Source organism: Argopecten irradians, chromosome 9 (genome assembly GCF_041381155.1).
Source record: "Argopecten irradians isolate NY chromosome 9, Ai_NY, whole genome shotgun sequence".
Taxonomy (NCBI): Eukaryota; Metazoa; Mollusca; class Bivalvia; order Pectinida; family Pectinidae; genus Argopecten; species Argopecten irradians.
Genome location: NC_091142.1, coordinates 2,976,491 through 2,998,477, shown reverse-complemented (window position 1 = coordinate 2,998,477; position 21,987 = coordinate 2,976,491). Strand labels below are relative to the sequence as shown.

The 21,987-nt window shown below is 41.2% G+C and overlaps 2 protein-coding genes across 2 annotated transcripts in view; both read right to left on the bottom strand.

Moving 5' to 3' along the window:
* The window catches only part of LOC138331182 (RIMS-binding protein 2-like), a 184,840-nt gene that overhangs the window by 18,012 nt on the left and 144,841 nt on the right, over positions 1–21,987 (bottom strand). Inside the window, exons 21-26 of the mRNA XM_069278661.1 lie at positions 15,014–15,175; positions 13,465–13,575; positions 13,114–13,290; positions 11,196–11,395; positions 5,684–6,607; positions 5,008–5,289 (exon numbers count right to left, since the gene is read on the bottom strand). Coding sequence (XP_069134762.1) covers positions 5,008–5,289; positions 5,684–6,607; positions 11,196–11,395; positions 13,114–13,290; positions 13,465–13,575; positions 15,014–15,175 — 1,856 coding nt within the window. The remainder of the gene's footprint in view (positions 1–5,007; positions 5,290–5,683; positions 6,608–11,195; positions 11,396–13,113; positions 13,291–13,464; positions 13,576–15,013; positions 15,176–21,987) is intronic.
* On the bottom strand, positions 5–4,869 carry LOC138331006 (uncharacterized). The gene is made up of 2 exons (XM_069278466.1): positions 4,804–4,869; positions 5–4,026 (listed from the first exon to the last, which is right to left on the bottom strand). The coding sequence occupies exons 1-2, from the start codon at positions 4,867–4,869 to the stop codon at positions 2,824–2,826; spliced, it is 1,269 nt and encodes a 422-aa protein (XP_069134567.1). The 3' UTR covers positions 5–2,823.

The window sequence follows — 21,987 nt, the reverse complement described above, 5'->3', positions numbered from 1 at the left end:
GGTGATAGAATAGTTATAATCTTAAAAACAGCTGTTATCAGACAACCGTATATTAACCTAATACCGTAACGTTACAAAGTTCCTGAGTGGTACTTGGCACCACAAAGAATGATCTATGTCTGACAATTGGAAAGAGGGATCTTTTCTCTGCTTTTCAAACTTCAAAATCTGATCGGTTAGGCTGCCATGTATCTTGTTGGCCGATCGGTCCCAAAATCCATTATGCAAAACTAGGACATATGTGGAGCCTATACATATGAAATTTGAGAATGACCCTTTCTGACTTTCTGATATATAATGGTAACAAACTTTAACTATCAAAATAGAAGATGGCAGTCTGTTGGCCATCTTGTTGACCGATCAGTCAAAAATACAATATGCACAACTGGTGCCCTAAGGGAACCTACATATGAAATATGAGACAGATTCATTCAGTACTTTCTTAGAAATAGCAGTATCAAATTTTAATTATCAAAATCCAAGATGGCGTCCAATCGGCCATCTTGATGACAGATTGGTCCCAAAATGCAATATGCATAACAAACGCCCTAGGGAAGCTAGCCTACACAAGAAATTTGAGACAATTCCTGTCAGTAATTTCTAAGAAATAGTAATAAACTTCACTATCAAAATCAAAGATGGCTGTTTATTGACCATCTTGTTGCTTGATCAGACGCAAAATACGGCTCTAGGGAAACTTACATATAAAATTGGAGACAGATCTCTTTAGCACTTTCTGAGAAAAAGCGATAACAAACTTCAACAATCAAAATCCAAGATGGCGTCCTGTCGATCATCTTGGTCACCGATCGGTCCTAAAATGCAATATGCACAACTAGGCCCGGTACCTATACATGAAGTTTGAGAAAGATTCCCTCAGTACTTTCTGAGAAATAGCGGGAAATGTTAACAGATGGACAACAGATATATTTTGACGGCCGCATCATTGCGAACGGAACATGGACAAAAAGCCCACAATCTCAAGGTAGTAGCCTAAAAATTGCAAATACTAGAACTGAAAACAAGATGGCTAACTAATACTCCCACTATGCAAGGCCATTATATGGCAACCAAATCCTCTGCCATTATGTTTCCATGGTAACTGTTATGTGATATGTCAAATTATAGACATTCATATTTTACAACAATGAATTTCATGACCAAATTGTATGGCGATATGAATAATTTAACACCATAATTATTTGTTACGTTTACAAATATTTACACTGTACCAGTAGCTGTAGGTTCCAATATATTATAATATACATCCTGTGTCAAAATCCTTATTCGCTGTAATTAGCGCCCCTCCCCCTATAAGCGCACCTTCCCTTTTGTAGAGAAGAGTTGAGGTTGCATAAATGCCTCCATCCCATGGATTTAGCAATGTTTTATAACATGTGATGCCTCTAACATCAGCATTGTATCCCATATTACATGAACTTGCCAGTCTTTTACATATGAATCATGACATAATAAAGCGTCTCTGTAATTAAAAATTTTGAAATATGGCTGATTTTTTGTCCACAACTTGCATTTTGGTTCATGTTGCAATTATTTAAGTGCCCAGGGCACTAATTATGTCGAATATGGTATGATTCTTATGCTTTGTGTATACTAACTTGGTTATTATGGATACTGGGATAACAAGTTTATAACAGTGTTAACCATTACCATTGTAAAAAGTCATATGATACAATCATTATGACAGACCCCCATGAGGCCAGCTCAACCATGCACTCAACCAATAATTTGCAAAAATTTGAATCCCCACCCCATAAGGATGCTACCAACCAAATATTTAGTCAAATTCTGAGGAGTAATTTCCAAGACGTCAGGTTGATTTGGTGAATTGTTGCCTGATTATGGAAAACAGATGGTGGACAGCACAGTAGGGCATAACCTAGCTCACCTTTGTCCTTTGAGCCAGGTGAGCTAACAAGTGACTATCCTAATTAACACCATAGCTAATTAAAATTGTCATTGTCTTTGAGCTACATTGTAATTAATACAGAAAGCGATAAAGAGGACAAATCTAAAATGACAAATTGTGACTGCTTTAAGTCAGTGAATTTACAACACAACAGACAAAGTGAAGGACAACATTGCTTCTTGATAGGCACTGAAAATAGATCTTCATGCAGCTAAGAAATATAGTCATTCCACTAAATGTATAGTTTGTGACAAAGATGACAGCAAACAAAGATAATTTCTAAAACAGAAATATCAATTTATAAGGAGAGTGTATCAGAGATCCATGACCATCAATTTATTTCCAACTTAAATTGGACTATCTTTTTAAGCATTGATGTCACTATTTTTTTAAATTTTATCGGGGTATGAAAAAAAATTTGTTTGCAAACTGTGTGAATCCGCGTAGAAGATTCTCACAAAAGTTTGCAAACAAATTTTTTTTTCATAACCCGATAAAATTAAAAAATAGTGACATCAATACTTATAATTAATTTTATACTCCATTTGATGAAATGAAGTATGTGTAAATGTAACATTATAGTGGTTTTTCAAGGGATTCTTTTTTCCAAATCAATACGCAACGTCAATGTCTCTGTAGTGATGTCACGATAACATCGGGGTTTCGCACCATTCTCGGATTTCTTTTTCATAGTGGTATGCAAAAAAAATATTGGCCAATAAGAAAGCCAGATTTGGTATGAAAACAAAGAAAAACTAATTATATACACTTAAAAGGAACTCATATCTAATGCTTATCTTAGTGGATTTCTGTAATGCTTAAACAAAGGTCAATTATCATTAAGACATTTTTACTAAGCTTACTATCTAATGGTACAAGTAAAGGTAAGAAATTCATTTCAAAAAGTCCAACATGAAATTTAAATTATATAAATCATCAGAGAATGTACAGGTAGAGTTACAAACTGTAGTACAGGTGAGAAGTACAGGTAGAGTGTACAGACTGTAGGACAGGTGAGATTGTACAGGTAGAGTGTACAGACTGTAAGACAGGTGAGATTGTACAGGTAGAGTGTACAGACTGTAGGACAGATGAGATTGTACAGGTAGAGTGTACAGACTGTAGTACAGGTGAGATTGTACAGTTAGAATGTTCAAACTGAAGGACAGGTGAGATTGCACAGGTAGAGTGTACACAATGTAGTACAGGTGAGAAAGTACAGGTAGAGTGTACAGACTGTAGGACAGGTTAGATTGTACAGGTAGAGTGTACAGTTTAGTACAGGTGAGAATGTTCAGGTGAAATGTACAAACTGTAATACAGGTGAGAGTACAGGTAGAGTGTATAGACTGTAGTACAGGTGAGAAAGTACAGGTAGAGTGTACAGACTGTAGGACAGGTGAGAATGTACAGGTAGAGTGTACAGACTGTAGTACAGGTGAGAAAGTACAGGTAGAGTGTACAGACTGTAGGACAAGTGAGATTGTACAGGTAGAGTGTATAGACTGTAGTACATGTGAGAATGTACAGGTAGAGTGTACAGACTGTAGTACAGGTGAGAAAGTACAGGTAGAGTGTACAGACTGTAGTACAGGTGAGAATGTACAGGTAGAGTGTACAGACTGTAGGACAGGTGAGAATGTACAGGTAGAGTGTACAGACTGTAGGACAGGTGAGAATGTACAGGTAGAGTGTACAGACTGTAGTACAGGTGTAAATGTACAGGTAGAGTGTACAGACTGTAGTACAGGTGTAAATGTACAGGTACAGGTAGAGTGTACAGACTGTAGTACAGGTGAGAATGTACAGGTAGAGTGTACAGACTGTAGGACAGGTGAGAATGTACAGGTAGAGTGTACAGACTGTAGGACAGGTGAGATTGTACAGGTAGAGTGTACAGACTGTAGGACAGGTGAGAATGTACAGGTAGAGTGTACAGACTGTAGGACAGGTGAGAAAGTACAGGTAGAGTGTACAGACTGTAGTACAGGTGAGAAAGTACAGGTAGAGTGTACAGACTGTAGTACAGGTGAGAAAGTACAGGTAGAGTGTACAGACTGTAGTACAAGTGAGAATGTACAGGTAGAGTGTACAGACTGTAGTACAAGTGAGAATGTACAGGTAGAGTGTACAGACTGTAGGACAGGTGAGAAAGTACAGGTAGAGTGTACAGACTGTAGTACAGGTGAGAAAGTACAGGTAGAGTGTACAGACTGTAGTACAGGTGAGAAAGTACAGGTAGAGTGTACAGACTGTAGTACAGGTGAGAAAGTACAGGTAGAGTGTACAGGCTGTAGTACAGGTGAGAAAGTACAGGTAGAGTGTACAGACTGTAGTACAGGTGAGATTGTACAGGTAGAGTGTACAGACTGTAGGACAGGTGTAAATGTACAGGTAGAGTGTACAGACTGTAGGACAGGTGAGAATGTACAGGTAGAGTGTACAGACTGTAGGACAGGTGTAAATGTACAGGTAGAGTGTACAGACTGTAGGACAGGTGAGAATGTAAAGGTAGAGTGTACAGACTGTAGGACAGGTGAGAATGTAAAGGTAGAGTGTACAGACTGTAGGACAGGTGAGATTATAAAGGTAGAGTGTACAGACTGTAGTACAGGTGAGTTAGTACAGGTAGAGTGTACAGACTGTAGGACAGGTGAGATTGCACAGGTAGAGTGTACAGACTGTAGGACAGGTGAGAATGTACAGGTAGAGTGTACAGACTGTAGGACAGGTGAGAATGTACAGGTAGAGTCTACAGACAGTAGGACAGGTGTAAATGTACAGGTAGAGTGTACAGACTGTAGTTCAGTTTAGAATGTACAGGTAGAGTGTACACATTGCAGGACAGGTGAGATTGTACAGGTAGAGTGTACAGACTGTAGGACAGGTAGAAAGAATGAAAACAAAGTAATATGAAAGGAATTTTGTATTTCTATCATTGTTAAAGTGCAAGTAAATAATTACATACCAGGTAAATAATTACATACCAGGTAAATAATTAAATACCAGGTTAAGTTAGATAATAGGTATATTATATACATTGAACCATCACCCTAAGGATCAAATGACAAGCTGACCTTGACAGGTGACCTTAACCGATCATCCAAGGAAGGAATTCGACCAATGTGAACTGAGGCATGACTGGTTGTATCTTCTTCTTCCACCTCTAGTATGTCAGAAAGTTCTGAACTGCTGCTTGAATCGTTAAAATTGTCATGGTGACGATCCGCATGAGCGGAGTTTAGCATCTGAGTCTGTAGAGTAAATATTAGGTAAACAAAAACAAAAACATTTCCACAACAAAATCTGCAGGGTACGACCCTGACAACACCAGAAAGTGTACACTGTATATTATCTAACTGTTAAAATTTTTGTTTTTAAAGTTTTATTTCTGTTGGGTGATCGAATGCATGGATTTATATTTGTTCAAATCCAGAATGTTTCGTTGTTGTTGAGTACATGTAGAGCATACCTGATTTCTAGTGATTTTGTCTGGCTTATTTTTGAAACTCTTCCAAAGATTATAATACAGTTATACATCACATTGCTGGTATCATGCAGGGTCGACTCACCTTGTAAATACAGACACTGTTTCTCAATAAAATTACAAACAAAACTAAAAGCAAGCAGGGGATTATAGCATATACGAAACATGTATATATAAAACAGATATAACATGTATAAATCAGCCTAAACAACAGCAACACAGACTTCTGTAAGTGTCGTATGTGGTCCTTCGAACATTCGTATTACGTGCCACATAAGGTTACAGATGTCTGTAAGTGTCGTATGTGGTCCTTCGAACATTCGTATTACGTGCCACATAAGGTTACAGATGTCTGTAAGTGTCGTATGTGGTCCTTCGAACATTCGTATTACGTGCCACATAAGGTTACAGATGTCTGTAAGTGTCGTATGTGGTCCTTCGAACATTCGTATTACGTGCCACATAAGGTTACAGATGTCTGTAAGTGTCGTATGTGGTCCTTCGAACATTCGTATTACGTGCCACATAAGGTTACAGATGTCTGTAAGTGTCGTATGTGGTCCTTCGAACATTCGTATTACGTGCCACATAAGGTTACAGATGTCTGTAAGTGTCGTATGTGGTCCTTCGAACATTCGTATTACGTGCCACATAAGGTTACAGATGTCTGTAAGTGTCGTATGTGATCCTTCGAACATTCGTATTACGTGCCACATAAGGTTACAGATGTCTGTAAGTGTCGTATGTGGTCCTTCGAACATTCGTATTACGTGCCACATAAGGTTACAGATGTCTGTAAGTGTCGTATGTGGTCCTTCGAACATTCGTATTACGTGCCACATAAGGTTACAGATGTCTGTAAGTGTCGTATGTGATCCTTCGAACATTCGTATTACGTGCCACATAAGGTTACAGATGTCTGTAAGTGTCGTATGTGGTCCTTCGAACATTCGTATTACGTGCCACATAAGGTTACAGATGTCTGTAAGTGTCGTATGTGGTCCTTCGAACATTCGTATTACGTGCCACATAAGGTTACAGATGTGTGTAAGTGTCGTATGTGATTCTTCGAACATTCGTAGTACGTGCCACATAAGGTTACAGATGTCTGTAAGTGTCGTATGTGATCCTTCGAACATTCGTATTACGTGCCACATAAGGTTACAGATGTCTAAGTGTCGTATGTGGTCCTTCGAACATTCGTATTACGTGCCACATAAGGTTACAGATGTCTGTAAGTGTCGTATGTGGTCCTTCGAACATTCGTATTACGTGCCACATAAGGTTACAGATGTCTGTAAGTGTCGTATGTGGTCCTTCGAACATTCGTATTACGTGCCACATAAGGTTACAGATGTCTGTAAGTGTCGTATGTGATCCTTCGAACATTCGTATTACGTGCCACATAAGGTTACAGATGTCTGTAAGTGTCGTATGTGGTCCTTCGAACATTCGTATTACGTGCCACATAAGGTTACAGATGTCTGTAAGTGTCGTATGTGGTCCTTCGAACATTCGTATTACGTGCCACATAAGGTTACAGATGTGTGTAAGTGTCGTATGTGATTCTTCGAACATTCGTAGTACGTGCCACATAAGGTTACAGATGTCTGTAAGTGTCGTATGTGATCCTTCGAACATTCGTATTACGTGCCACATAAGGTTACAGATGTCTAAGTGTCGTATGTGTCGTATGTGGTCAGATGTCTGAAGTGTCGTCCTTCGAACATTCGTAGTACGTGCCACATAAGGTTACAGATGTCTGTAAGTGTCGTATGTGGTCCTTCGAACATTCGTATTACGTGCCACTATAAGGTTACAGATGTCTGTAAGTGTCGTATGTGGTCCTTCGAACATTCGTATTACGTGCCACATAAGGTTACAGATGTCTGTAAGTGTCGTATGTGGTCCTTCGAACATTCGTATTACGTGCCACATAAGGTTACAGATGTCTGTAAGTGTCGTATGTGGTCCTTCGAACATTCGTATTACGTGCCACATAAGGTTACAGATGTCTGTAAGTGTCGTATGTGGTCCTTCGAACATTCGTATTACGTGCCACATAAGGTTACAGATGTCTGTAAGTGTCGTATGTGGTCCTTCGAACATTCGTATTACGTGCCACATAAGGTTACAGATGTCTGTAAGTGTCGTATGTGGTCCTTCGAACATTCGTATTACGTGCCACATAAGGTTACAGATGTCTGTAAGTGTCGTATGTGGTCCTTCGAACATTCGTATTACGTGCCACATAAGTTACAGATGTAAGTGTCGTATGTGGTCCTTCGAACATTCGTATTAACATAAGGTTACAGATGTCTGTAAGTGTCGTATGTGATCCTTCGAACATTCGTATTACGTGCCACATAAGGTTACAGATGTCTGTAAGTGTCGTATGTGGTCCTTCGAACATTCGTATTACGTGCCACATAAGGTAAGATCTTATTAAGTCTGTAAGTGTATATCCCCTTATAATGGTCTGACCTTAACCCTTGTATATCCCCTTATAATGGTCTGACCTTAACCCTTGTATATCCCCTTATAATGGTCTGACCTTAACCCTTGTATACCCCCTTATAATGGTCTGACCTTAACCCTTGTATATCCCCTTATAATGGTCTGACCTTAACCCTTGTATACCCCCTTATAATGGTCTGACCTTAACCCTTGTATACCCCCTTATAATAATCTGACCTTAACCCTTGTATATCCCCTTATAATGGTCTGACCTTAACCCTTGTATATAATGGTCCCCCTGTATAAATGGTCTGACCTTAACCCTTGTATACCCCCTTATAATGGTCTGACCTTAACCCTTGTATACCCCCTTATAATGGTCTGACCTTAACCCTTGTATATCCCTTATAATGGTCTGACCTTAACCCTTGTATACCCCTTATAATGGTCTGACCTTAACCCTTGTATACCCCCTTATAATGTCTGACCTTAACCCTTGTATACCCCTTATAATGGTCTGACCTTAACCTTGTATATCCCCTTATAATGGTCTGACCTTAACCCTTGTATATCCCCTTATAATGGTCTGACCTTAACCCTTGTATACCCCCTTATAATGGTCTGACCTTAACCCTTGTATATCCCCCTTATAATGGTCTGACCTTAACCCTTGTATACCCCCTTATAATGGTCTGACCTTAACCCTTGTATACCCCCTTATAATGGTCTGACCTTAACCCTTGTATACCCCCTTATAATGGTCTGACCTTAACCCTTGTATACCCCCTTATAATGGTCTGACCTTAACCCTTGTATATCCCCCTATAATGGTCTGACTTTAACCCTTGTATACCCCCTTATAATGGTCTGACTTTAACCCTTGTATACCCCCTTATAATGATCTGACCTTAACCCTTGTATATCCCTTTATAATGGTCTGACCTTAACCCTTGTATACCCCCTTATAATGGTCTGACCTTAACCCTTGTATATCCCCTTATAATGGTCTGACCTTAACCCTTGTATATCCCCTTATAATGGTCTGACCTTAACCCTTGTATATCCCCTTATAATGGTCTGACCTTAACCCTTGTATATCCCCTTATAATGGTCTGACCTTAACCCTTGTATACCCCCTTATAATGGTCTGACCTTAACCCTTGTATATCCCCTTATAATGGTCTGACCTTAACCCTTGTATCCCCCTTATAATGGTCTGACCTTAACCCTTGTATACCCCTTATAATGGTCTGACCTTAACCCTTGTATACCCCCTTATAATGGTCTGACCTTAACCCTTGTATATCCCCTTATAATGGTCTGACCTTAACCCTTGTATACCCCCTTATAATGGTCTGACCTTAACCCTTGTATACCCCCTTATAATGGTCTGACCTTGAACCCTTGTATCACCCCTTATATAATGGTCTGACCTTAACCCTTGTATACCCCCTTATAATGGTCTGACCTTAACCCTTGTATACCCCCTTATAATGGTCTGACCTTAACCCTGTGTATACCCCCTTATAATGGTCTGACCTTAACCCTTGTATATCCCCTTATAATGGTCTGACCTTAACCCTTGTATACCCCTTATAATGGTCTGACCTTAACCCTTGTATACCCCCTTATAATGGTCTGACCTTAACCCTTGTATATCCCCCTTATAATGGTCTGACCTTAACCCTTGTATACCCCCTTATAATGGTCTGACCTTAACCCTTGTATATCCCCTTATAATGGTCTGACCTTAACCCTTGTATATCCCCTTATAATGGTCTGACCTTAACCCTTGTATATCCCTCTATAATGGTCTGACCTTAACCCTTGTATATCCCCTTATAATGGTCTGAACCTTAACCCTTGTATATCCCCCTATAATGGTCTGACCTTAACCCTTGTATACCCCCTTATAATGGTCTGACCTTAACCCTTGTATACCCCCTTATAATGGTCTGACCTTAACCCTTGTATACCCCTTATAATGGTCTGACCTTAACCCTTGTATACCCCCTTATAATGGTCTGACCTTAACCCTTGTATATCCCCTTATAATGGTCTGACCTTAACCCTTGTATACCCCTTATAATGGTCTGACCTTAACCCTTGTATATCCCCTTATAATGGTCTGACCTTAACCTTGTATACCCCTTATAATGGTCTGACCTTAACCCTTGTATACCCCCTTATAATGGTCTGACCTTAACCCTTGTATACCCCCTTATAATGGTCTGACCTTAACCCTTGTATACCCCCTTATAATGGTCTGACCTTAACCCTTGTATACCCCCTTATAATGGTCTGACCTTAACCCTTGTATACCCCCTTATAATGGTCTGACCTTAACCCTTGTATACCCCCTTATAATGGTCTGACCTTAACCCTTGTATATCCCCTTATAATGGTCTGACCTTAACCCTTGTATATCCCCCTTATAATGGTCTGACCTTAACCCTTGTATACCCCCTTATAATGGTCTGACCTTAACCCTTGTATACCCCCTTATAATGGTCTGACCTTAACCCTTGTATATCCCCTTATAATGGTCTGACCTTAACCTTTGTATATCCCCTTATAATGGTCTGACCTTAACCCTTGTATACCCCCTTATAATGGTCTGACCTTAACCCTTGTATACCCCCTTATAATGGTCTGACCTTAACCCTTGTATATCCCCTTATAATGGTCTGACCTTAACCCTTGTATATCCCCTTATAATGGTCTGACCTTAACCCTTGTATATCCCCTTATAATGGTCTGACCTTAACCCTTGTATATCCCCTTATAATGGTCTGACCTTTACCCTTGTATATCCCCTTATAATGGTCTGACCTTAACCCTTGTATACCCCCTTATAATACCCCCTTTGTACAACTTAACCCATGTATACCCCCTTATAATGGTCTGACCTTGACCCTTGAATACCCCCTTATAACGTGCTAACATTAACCCATGTATACCCCCTTATAATGGTCTGACCTTGAGGTAATTAGTATGTTACGAGGTCACTTTTAGTGACATAAAAGGAACTGGGCAATTATTTTCGTTTAAAAAAGTGTATTATTTCCCTTTTAACAGGAAGTTGAATCAGCTAGCTTAAGTTACTTAATTGCTGACCTCTGACCTAGCTGTATGTCAATTAGACTAAGATAATACTTATATAAGTACATATTACACATAAGTTTTATACAGACATAATTTGTATCTGATATGGTTTATACATTATCAACAACAGGAAATTGTCAGCTCATAAGAACATATGGTGTATCAAATATTTCCTTTGATATGAATACAATGACATGAAGATATTGGTGACAATACCTGACTATCAGTGACTTTGATCAAAGCCTCGGTAGCGATAGACTTTGCAGCTCCCGCAGTGATTTCCCTGATCAGAGTCTGAGGGAGACGGATTAACTGTGATTCGGCGGATTCTTGGCCGTCTCTGGTGACTGTCCTTACTAACAGTTGTTTAGGGATAAACCCAAGGAAATCATCAGCACTAAGTATGATGTGGTCATCTGTAACATGGAAAAAATCTCAATAATATACAATATTTAACTCGCATTAATCGAATATTCCCAATTCATCGAACTGATCACCTCTTACTGACCGTGCCCCTACATAACCTATGTAACAAAACCCCAGATAGCTTAAACTTGTAGAATACCCCGAACAGAGATATATCCTCTTCCCGTCAAATACCTAGTAGAAACCATCTATTTGTCGAACAGGTGCTCGGCCCTCGATTTTGTTATATGTGTCACAAAACAACTGCAGCGACCGAATGTAGACAACTGTCCATGTTTATACAGGTGTAGTGTTAAGCCCTTTGGTATCATAAACAGATTAACCCTAAAAGCAACACCTATACCTACATGACTGCCAGTTCAATTGATAATTTTACTGGCATAGGCCTGCAGGTAATTAAGAAAATGCATTAAAATTATGTTTCTATCGTACCGGAAGTTGTCTATTTGCGTAAATACAAAATGTGGACTGCCTTGACAAGTGTTCCCTACTTCGTGATGTTATCAGTCTTCAATGTCAATCCTGTCGCTTGCTAGCCTTAATCATATTTTAGTTTAAATTAAGGTTGAAATGAAAAGCTTATTCATGTGCAGTAAATCAGTTTAAATTAAATTTACATTTTGTATATTTCATGATGCGAATTAGGTAATTTAACTTTGCGGTTAATTTCCATATGCATTTGTTTGCATTTTGATTAGATCAACTGTCTGTTTACATGAATAAATTATGATTTTATTTATATGACATTTTACCTTTTTTCTCAGCAAACTACAGAAACTTGGAGTGGAAACTTGTATAGTTTTGTTTGGTATTTGTGCGATAACAACTCCCATTATGTGATACCACTGTATAAACAGTTTTGTTTCTAAAACCCCGTTTAAACTAGAGATTTTTTGTATGCTTATATATCACTTCTCATGTGTACTTGAACATATCTTAGTTGATATAATGTGTATATGCATCCGTTCTAACCTTAGATATTACTGTTGACTCGTAGATTGGTGTGTTAAATGTTTGTAAATTTTGGCAAAATATGCAAAAAAAAGTACATTTAAGTTTTGCAAGTCCACAGGGTTCAGTACACATTTCTGTCACCAAATCGCCATGCCATTATGTTTACTAGTGTTTATAGCATGTAGTAGGAGCGCTGGTTTGATCAAATTCGACCTTACATAGGCATATACACATCAAGTCCTTTTTGACCTTGTCAGGAAAATGGCATTATAGTATATGATGTGGAGTCACTAACGCTAGGATGGGGTTAATCCTATTGTCTGACGAAGGGTTGTCGCGGGACAGAGGTGACAGGATGCAGTTGGGCATCAGCGAACAGCTGCTTGTGATATGTACAGATAAAATTTTTATTCATTTTATTCATCAAGTGTCAATTATGTATGATTCTAATAAAGGGACCACAAAAAAGTTTGATACATTGAAAACTTTGTTTCTTAAAACTTGATTCATATATGGGTTTGTTACTAATGTTATATAGCGAAAACATTAGGGACAGAGCGAAAAATTTGATGCAGTGACAAATTTGATTAATTGGAGTTTGAATCATAGAGGTTTATTGTTTATTTCACTCTGTAAATATAATGTAAATGTAATAACGATTGCAATATATTTAACTGAACACATCCTCTAAAATCAAGATTACAAATTAAAGTCTAATATAAACTTTTTGATTGTGAATTCTTCCATTGCTTACTTGTTGGACCTAAGGCTTCCTTTGTCCGTCGTCCATCAGCATACACGACGTAGCCTTTTACAAATGAACCATTTGATATTCCTGAAGGATCGATGGTCACTGGTAACCATGTCAATAGGAGAGTTCCCTCCTGAGGGCCAACCTCAACTTGGATATTGATAGGGGGTTCTGGCAGTCCTATCAACACAAAGACAATAATCTGATCAATAAGCACAAATAATGTAAATAGTGCAGGACAATTGTTCAAAAATAAACACAAAAATATTTAAATTCCATTTGGTTTCAATAAATAATCGCAGTGACAAGAGTAGTGTCTGTATGCATATCCCGTCAGTGACAATAAATTCTTACCTCCAGCGGGTGTTCTGAAGTCTATACTGGCAGATAGATCATCTCCCTTGTTCTCTTCTGTCTGACATACGGCTGAGACGATGACATTGTGATCCGTGTCTGACACTAAACCTGTAACAGCAATGACCTCAGTAAGGAATTTACAATGGAGGCAAGATACTTTGTTATCTAGTTACCAAGCCCAGTTTGCATTCATATAGTCTATGAACTTCAAGTGCTTATTACGATGTCATTATCATTGTGAGTCGTCACAATTGTCGTGACAGCAATCATGGAAAATGGCTGTTCAAATGGCTGTTCCACCTATGACGATAACAAATGATTAATTCATTTTATATGCAAAATCCTTTGAGATTTCATCATAAAATTGTCACCTAATGTAATTCAAAGCATTTAACGTCTTTCAGTTGGCATTCATAAACAATATGAATGTCAACTAAAACAGTATAGCCCATGTGACTTTGCGTTTTGTATTTTGTATGCTAGCTATTGTATTTGCTACGTACCACATTGAATAGGTACACATATTTGCAAACAACAGTGTGACTACATTGTGTCTGGCGATTGGTCAATTTTCTGTGACATGAATTACTTCTGTGATTAAAGTAATTTTTTATTGATAAATAGTTAATTTCTTGTTATGTGAATAAGAATTGTTGAAAATACAATGTTTATGATACATACATAACAAGAGGGCCAAGGGACCTAACGGTCATCTCACTACCTTGTATAGGAATCAAGCTTACAGTAAGTGTTACAAGCAACACACAACTCTTGCCGTCAATTAGATTCTCCTATCTATGACAGTTATTATTGCTTAGTTATGATATCATTGTATAAAGTCAGAACAAATTCTGTTGATGTGTTCTAAAGTTATTGTCCGGAAACTAAAATTTGTGTAACAATCTAGTTGATCTTTTGACCCCAAATTCAATCCCAAGCTCTTTTGTCTCATATGCTATCACTTTATGAAGTTTGAACAAATTCCATTGATGTGTTCTCAAGGAAACTTGTGAAACAATCTATAACAAACAAACACTATTCCGATTTCACCAGCAGGGGACTAATTAATTAGATATATGGTGTTATTCTGGCCACCTTGCATTTGGGATCAACCTGAAATGTAACAACACTTGGCCAGGACCACATCAGAATCATTTCAGGCAAGGTTCAGCCAAACCGCACCAGTACAACTTGAGTCATAGTTCAAAATGTGATATCAAGAAGGTGGTTGTGGGGCCAGGATTTCCAATTGACCCAAAAAATAACAACACTTTTTCAGGGCCGTGTCAGGATCATTTCGGCCAAATCACACCAGTAGAACTTAGGAAGAAGTTCAAAATGTGTTTTTCAAGATGGCAGCTGTAGCCGAATAATTTGTTAGGAACATACCCAGGATCATTGCAGGCAAGTTTCAGCCAAATTGTACTGGTAGAACTAAAGAAGTTCAAAATGTGAAAAGTTTATGCATGACAGGCGACACAAGGCCGACACATATGATGACTAAAAGATGATTTAAAATGTGTTGATAAGTAACACCATACTTTACCTGTGACAGTGTATGTAGCAACACCGGCCTTCACCACGAGCACATCACCACCATTTATAGAAAGAGTATGTTGGTAGTTACTGTTGCCTGGCAACCAGGAGATTGTGGCAGAATTAGGGGTGATGCCACTCACGTTCAACTCAGTAGGCTTCGGCACGGCATCTGTTAGATAGAAAAACGGGTTATTTATGTAGCGCCCTCTACTGGTAAATTAAATGGCAATGCTTTTCAAAGGGTTTGTTAACACAGTTCATGAAAACAGGGAAACAACAGCTTATAAAAATGTTCATAACATCAAATTGAAGATACAGCACATAACTTTATTTACATTAATTTCCACTATACACTACCTAACAACTTGCCAACTAACCCAATATAACTTAATTTCTAATAGGTTTCTAATAAGGTTGTGACTGTACACTGATCGAGTACTGACTCTAGGTTGTGACTGTACACTGGTTGAGTACCAACTCTAGGTTGTGACTGTACACTGATCGAGTACCAACTCTAGATTGTGACTGTACACTGGTGGAGTACCAACTCTAGGTTGTGACTGTATACTGATCGAGTACCGACTCTAGGTTTTGACTGTACACTGGTCAAGTACCGACTCTAGGTTGTGACTGTACACTGGCTGAGTACCAACTCTAGGTTGTGACTGTACACTGGTGCAGTACGGACTCTAGGTTGTGACTGTACACTGATCAAGTACGGACTCTAGGTTGTGACTGTACACTGGTCGAGTACCGACTCTAGGTTTTGATGGTACACTGGTCGAGTACCAACTCTAGGTTGTGACTGTACACTGGTCAAGTACCGACTCTAGGTTTTGACTGTACACTGATCGAGTACCGACTCTAGGTTGTGACTGTTCACTGATCAAGTACCGACTTTAGGTTGTGACTGTACACTGGTCGAGAACCGACTCTAGGTTGTGACTGTACACTGGTTGAGTACCAACTCTAGGTTGTGACTGTACACTGATCGAGTACCAACTCTAGGTTTTGACTGTCCACTGGTGGAGTACCAACTCTAGGTTGTGACTGTACACTGATCGAGTACCGACTCTAGGTTGTGACTGTACACTGGTCAAGTACCGACTCTAGGTTGTGACTGTACACTGGTCGAGTACCAACTCTAGGTTGTGACTGTACACTGGTGCAGTACTGACTCTAGGTTGTGACTGTACACTGATCGAGTACGGACTCTAGGTTGTGACTGTACACTGGTCGAGTACCAACTCTAGGTTGTGACTGTACACTGGTCGAGTACCAACTCTAGGTTGTGACTGTACACTGGTCAAGTACCGACTCTAGGTTTTGACTGTACACTGATCGAGTACCGACTCTAGGTTGTGACTGTACACTGGTCAAGTACCGACTCTAGGTTGTGACTGTACACTGGTCGAGTACCAACTCTAGGTTGTGACTGTACACTGGTGGAGTACCGACTCTAGGATTTGACTGTTCACTGGTCAAGTACGGACTCTAGGTTGTGACAGCTCTGGTGGAGTACCAACTCTAGGTTGTGACTGTACACTGGTCGAGTACCGACTCTAGGTTGTGACTGTACACTGGTCGAGTACCGACTCTAGGTTGTGACTGTACACTGGTGGAGTACCGACTCTAGGATTTGACTGTTCACTGGTCAAGTACGGACTCTAGGTTGTGACAGCTCTGGTGGAGTACCAACTCTAGGTTGTGACTGTACACTGGTCGAGTACCGACTCTAGGTTGTGACTGTACACTGTTCGAGTACCAATTCTAGGTTGTGACTGTACACTGGTCGAGTACCAACTTTAGGTTGTGACTGTACACTGGTCGAGTACCGACTCTAGGTTGTAATTGTACACAGGTCAAGTACGGACTCTAGGTTGTGACTGTACACTGTTAGAGTACCGACTCTAGGTTGTGACTGTACACTGATGGAGTTCCGACTCTAGGTTATGACTGTTCATTGGTCGAGTACCGACTCTAGGTTGTGACTGTACACTTGTCGAGTACTGACTCTAGGTTGTGGCTGTACACTGGTCGAGTACAGACTCTAGGTTTGGCCTGTACACTGGTTGAGTACCGACTCTAGGTTGTGACTGTACACTGGTCGAGTACCAACTCTAGGTTGTGACTGTACACTGGTTGAGTTCCGACTCTAGGTTATGACTGTTCATTGGTCGAGTACCGACTCTAGGTTATGACTGTTCATTGGGCGAGTACCAACTCTAGGTTGTGACTGTACACTGGTCGAGTACCAACTCTAGGTTTTGACTGTACACTGATCGAGTACCGACTCTAGGTTGTGACTGTACACTGGTGGAGTAACGACTCTAGGTTGTGACTGTACACTGGCGGAGTACCGACTCTAGGTTGTGACTGTTCACTGATCAAGTACCGACTTTAGGTTGTGACTGTACACTGGTCGAGTACCAACTCTAGGTTGTTACTGTACACTGGTGCAGTACTGACTCTAGGTTGTGACTGTACACTGATCGAGTACCGACTCTAGGTTGTGACTGTACACTGGTCGAGTACTGACTCTAGGTTTTGATGGTACACTGGTCGAGTACCAACTCTAGGTTGTGACTGTACACTGGACAAGTACCAACTCTAGGTTTTGACTGTACACTGATCGAGTACCGACTCTAGGTTGTGACTGCACTCTTGTCGAGTACCGACTCTAGGTTGTGACTGTACACCGGTCGAGTATCAACTCTAGGTCGTGACTGTACACTGTCGAGTACCAATTCTAGGTTGTGACTGTACACTGGTCGAGTACCGACTCTAGGTTGTGACTGTACACTGTTCGAGTACCAATTCTAGGTTGTGACTGTACACTGGTCGAGTACCAACTTTAGGTTGTAACTGTACACTGGTCAAGTTCGAATTCCGACTCTAGGTTGTGACTGTACACTGATCGAGTACCGACTCTAGGTTGTGACTGTACACTGATCGAGTACCGACTCTAGGTTGTGACTGTACACTGGTCGAGTACTGACTCTAGGTTGTGACTGCATGTACACTGGTCGAGTACCGACTCTAGGTTGTGACTGTACACTGGTCGAGTACCGACTCTAGGTTGTGACTGTACACTGGTCGAGTACCGACTCTAGGTTGTGACTGTACACTGGTGGAGTACCGACTCTAGGATTTGACTGTTCACTGGTCAAGTACGGACTCTAGGTTGTGACAGCTCTGGTGGAGTACCAACTCTAGGTTGTGACTGTACACTGATCGAGTACCGACTCTAGGTTGTGACTGTACACTGATCGAGTACCGACTCTAGGTTGTGACTGTACACTGGTCGAGTACTGACTCTAGGTTGTGACTGTACACTGGTCGAGTACCGACTCTAGGTTGTGACTGTACACTGGTCGAGTACCGACTCTAGGTTGTGACTGTACACTGGTCGAGTACCGACTCTAGGTTGTGACTGTACACTGGTGGAGTACCGACTCTAGGATTTGACTGTTCACTGGTCAAGTACGGACTCTAGGTTGTGACAGCTCTGGTGGAGTACCAACTCTAGGTTGTGACTGTACACTGGTCGAGTACCGACTCTAGGTTGTGACTGTACACTGGTCGAGTACCGACTCTAGGTTGTGACTGTACACTGGTGGAGTACCGACTCTAGGATTTGACTGTTCACTGGTCAAGTACGGACTCTAGGTTGTGACAGCTCTGGTGGAGTACCAAATCTAGGTTGTGACTGTACACTGGTCGAGTACCGACTCTAGGTTGTGACTGTACACTGTTCGAGTACCAATTCTAGGTTGTGACTGTACACTGGTCGAGTACCAACTTTAGGTTGTGACTGTACACTGGTCGAGTACCGACTCTAGGTTGTAATTGTACACAGGTCAAGTACGGACTCTAGGTTGTGACTGTACACTGTTAGAGTACCGACTCTAGGTTGTGACTGTACACTGATGGAGTTCCGACTCTAGGTTATGACTGTTCATTGGTCGAGTACCGACTCTAGGTTGTGACTGTACACTTGTCGAGTACCGACTCTAGGTTGTGGCTGTACACTGGTCGAGTACAGACTCTAGGTTTGGCCTGTACACTGGTCGAGTACCGACTCTAGGTTGTGACTGTACACTGGTTGAGTTCCGACTCTAGGTTATGACTGTTCATTGGGCGAGTACCGACTCTAGGTTGTGACTGTACACTGGTCGAGTACCAACTCTAGGTTTTGACTGTACACTGATCGAGTACCGACTCTAGGTTGTGACTGTACACTGGTGGAGTAACGACTCTAGGTTGTGACTGTACACTGGCGGAGTACCGACTCTAGGTTGTGACTGTTCACTGATCAAGTACCGACTTTAGGTTGTGACTGTACACTGGTCGAGTACCGACTCTAGGTTGTGACTGTACACTGGTTGAGTACCAACTCTAGGTTGTGACTGTACACTGGTGCAGTACTGACTCTAGGTTGTGACTGTACACTGATCGAGTACCGACTCTAGGTTGTGACTGTACACTGGTCGAGTACCGACTCTAGGTTTTGATGGTACACTGGTCGAGTACCAACTCTAGGTTGTGACTGTACACTGGACAAGTACCAACTCTAGGTTTTGACTGTACACTGATCGAGTACCGACTCTAGGTTGTGACTGCACTCTTGTCGAGTACCGACTCTAGGTTGTGACTGTACACCGGTCGAGTACCAACTCTAGGTCGTGACTGTACACTGTCGAGTACCAATTCTAGGTTGTGACTGTACACTGGTCGAGTACCGACTCTAGGTTGTGACTGTACACTGTTCGAGTACCAATTCTAGGTTGTGACTGTACACTGGTCGAGTACCAATTTTAGGTTGTAACTGTACACTGGTCAAGTTCGAATTCCGACTCTAGGTTGTGACTGTACACTGATCGAGTACCGACTCTAGGTTGTGACTGTACACTGATCGAGTACGGACTCTAGGTTGTGACTGTACACTGGTCGAGTACCGACTCTAGGTTGTGACTGTACACTGGTCGAGTACCGACTCTAGGTTGTGACTGTACACTGGTCGAGTACCGACTCTAGGTTGTGACTGTACACTGGTCGAGTACCGACTCTAGGTTTTGACTCTACACTGATTGAATACCAGCTCTAGGTTGTGACTGCACACTGATCGAGTACCGACTCTAGGTTGTGACTGTACACTGGTCCAGTACCAACTCTAGGTTTTGACTGTACACTGGTCGAGTACCGACTCTAGGTTGTGACTGTACACTGATCAAGTACCAACTCTAGGTTTTGACTGTACTCTGATCGAAGACGGACTCTAGGTTGTGACTGTACACTGATGGAGTACGGACTCTAGGTTGTGACTGTACACTGGTTGAGTACCGACTCTAGGTTGTGACTGTACACTGGTCGAGTACCAACTCTAGGTTGTGACTGTACACTGGTCACGTACGGACTCTAGGTTGTGACTGCACACTGATCGAGTACCGACTCTAGGTTGTGACTGTACACTGGTGGAGTACTGACTCTAGGTTGTGACTGTACACTGATCGAGTACCGACTCTAGGTTGTGACTGTACACTGGTCGAGTACCAACTCTAGGTTTTGACTGTACACTGGTCGAGTACCAACTCTAGGTTGTGACTGTACACCAGTCGAGTACCAACTCTAGGTCATGACTGTACACTGTCGAGTACCAATTCTAGGTTGTGACTGTACACTGGTTGAGTACCGACTCTAGGTTGTGACTGTACACTGTTCGAGTACCAATTCTAGGTTGTGACTGTACACTGGTCGAGTACCAACTTTAGGTTGTAACTGTACACTGGTCAAGTTCGAATTCCGACTCTAGGTTGTGACTGTAGACTGATCGAGTACCGACTCTAGGTTGTGACTGTACACTGATCGAGTACCGACTCTAGGTTGTGACTGTACACTGGTCGAGTACCGACTCTAGGTTGTGACTGTACACTGGTCGAGTACCGACTCTAGGTTGTGACTGTACACTGGTCGAGTACTGACTCTAGGTTGTGACTGTACACTGGTCGAGTACCAACTTTAGGTTTTGACTGTACACTGGTCGAGTACCAACTCTAGGTTGTGACTCTACACTGATTGAATACCAGCTCTAGGTTGTGACTGCACACTGATCGAGTACCGACTCTAGGTTGTGACTGTACACTGGTCGAGTACTGACTCTAGGTTGTGACTGTACACTGATCGAGTACCGACTCTAGGTTGTGACTGTACACTGGTCGAGTACCAACTCTAGGTTGTGACTGTACACTGGTCGAGTACCGACTCTAGGTTGTGACTGTACACTGATCAAGTACCAACTCTAGGTTTTGACTGTACTCTGATCGAAGACGGACTCTAGGTTGTGACTGTACACTGATGGAGTACAGACTCTAGGTTGTGACTGTACACTGGTTAAGTACCGACTCTAGGTTGTGACTGTACACTGGTCGAGTACCAACTCTAGGTTGTGACTGTACACTGGTCACGTACGGACTCTAGGTTGTGACTGTACACTGATCGAGTACCGATTCTTGGTTGTGACTGTACACTGTTCGAGTACCAATTCTAGGTTGTGACTGTACACTGGTCGAGTACCAACTCTAGGTTGTGACTGTATAGTGGTCGAGTACCGACTCTAGGTTGTGACTGTACACTGGTCGAGTACCGACTCTAGGTTGTGACTGTCAAACATTGCTGGAATTTTGAATTCTTGCTTGGGATGTTGTTTCTTTGGTAGAATAAATTAAAGTTGTGTAAGAAATGCAGACTTAAGACCTGTCTGGCAAAACCTAGAGATCCTGATTAGGGAGGGGGGTGAGGGAAACATGTATAGTAGTGTCTTAGAATCCAAAATTTAGTTAGTGAGTTAGAGAAAGGCCTGAATACATGGAGTGTGATTTGTGAATTGTGAGACATTAAGGAATACTGTTAAGGAATAAATTGGAGGAAATGGAAATCCAGACTGGACGTTATGTTTTAAAGACAACGATGCATAATCATAAA

Bases quoted from the DNA above. Each gene is read 5' to 3' on its own strand.
- LOC138331006 (XM_069278466.1), bottom strand. From the start codon at position 4,869: ATGATAGAAATACAAAATTCCTTTCATATTACTTTGTTTTCATTCTTT. The intron at 4,027-4,803 runs GTACACTCTACC...CTTGTACTACAG, and splicing joins TTCTACCTGTCCTACAGTCT to TCTGTACACTCTACCTGTAC.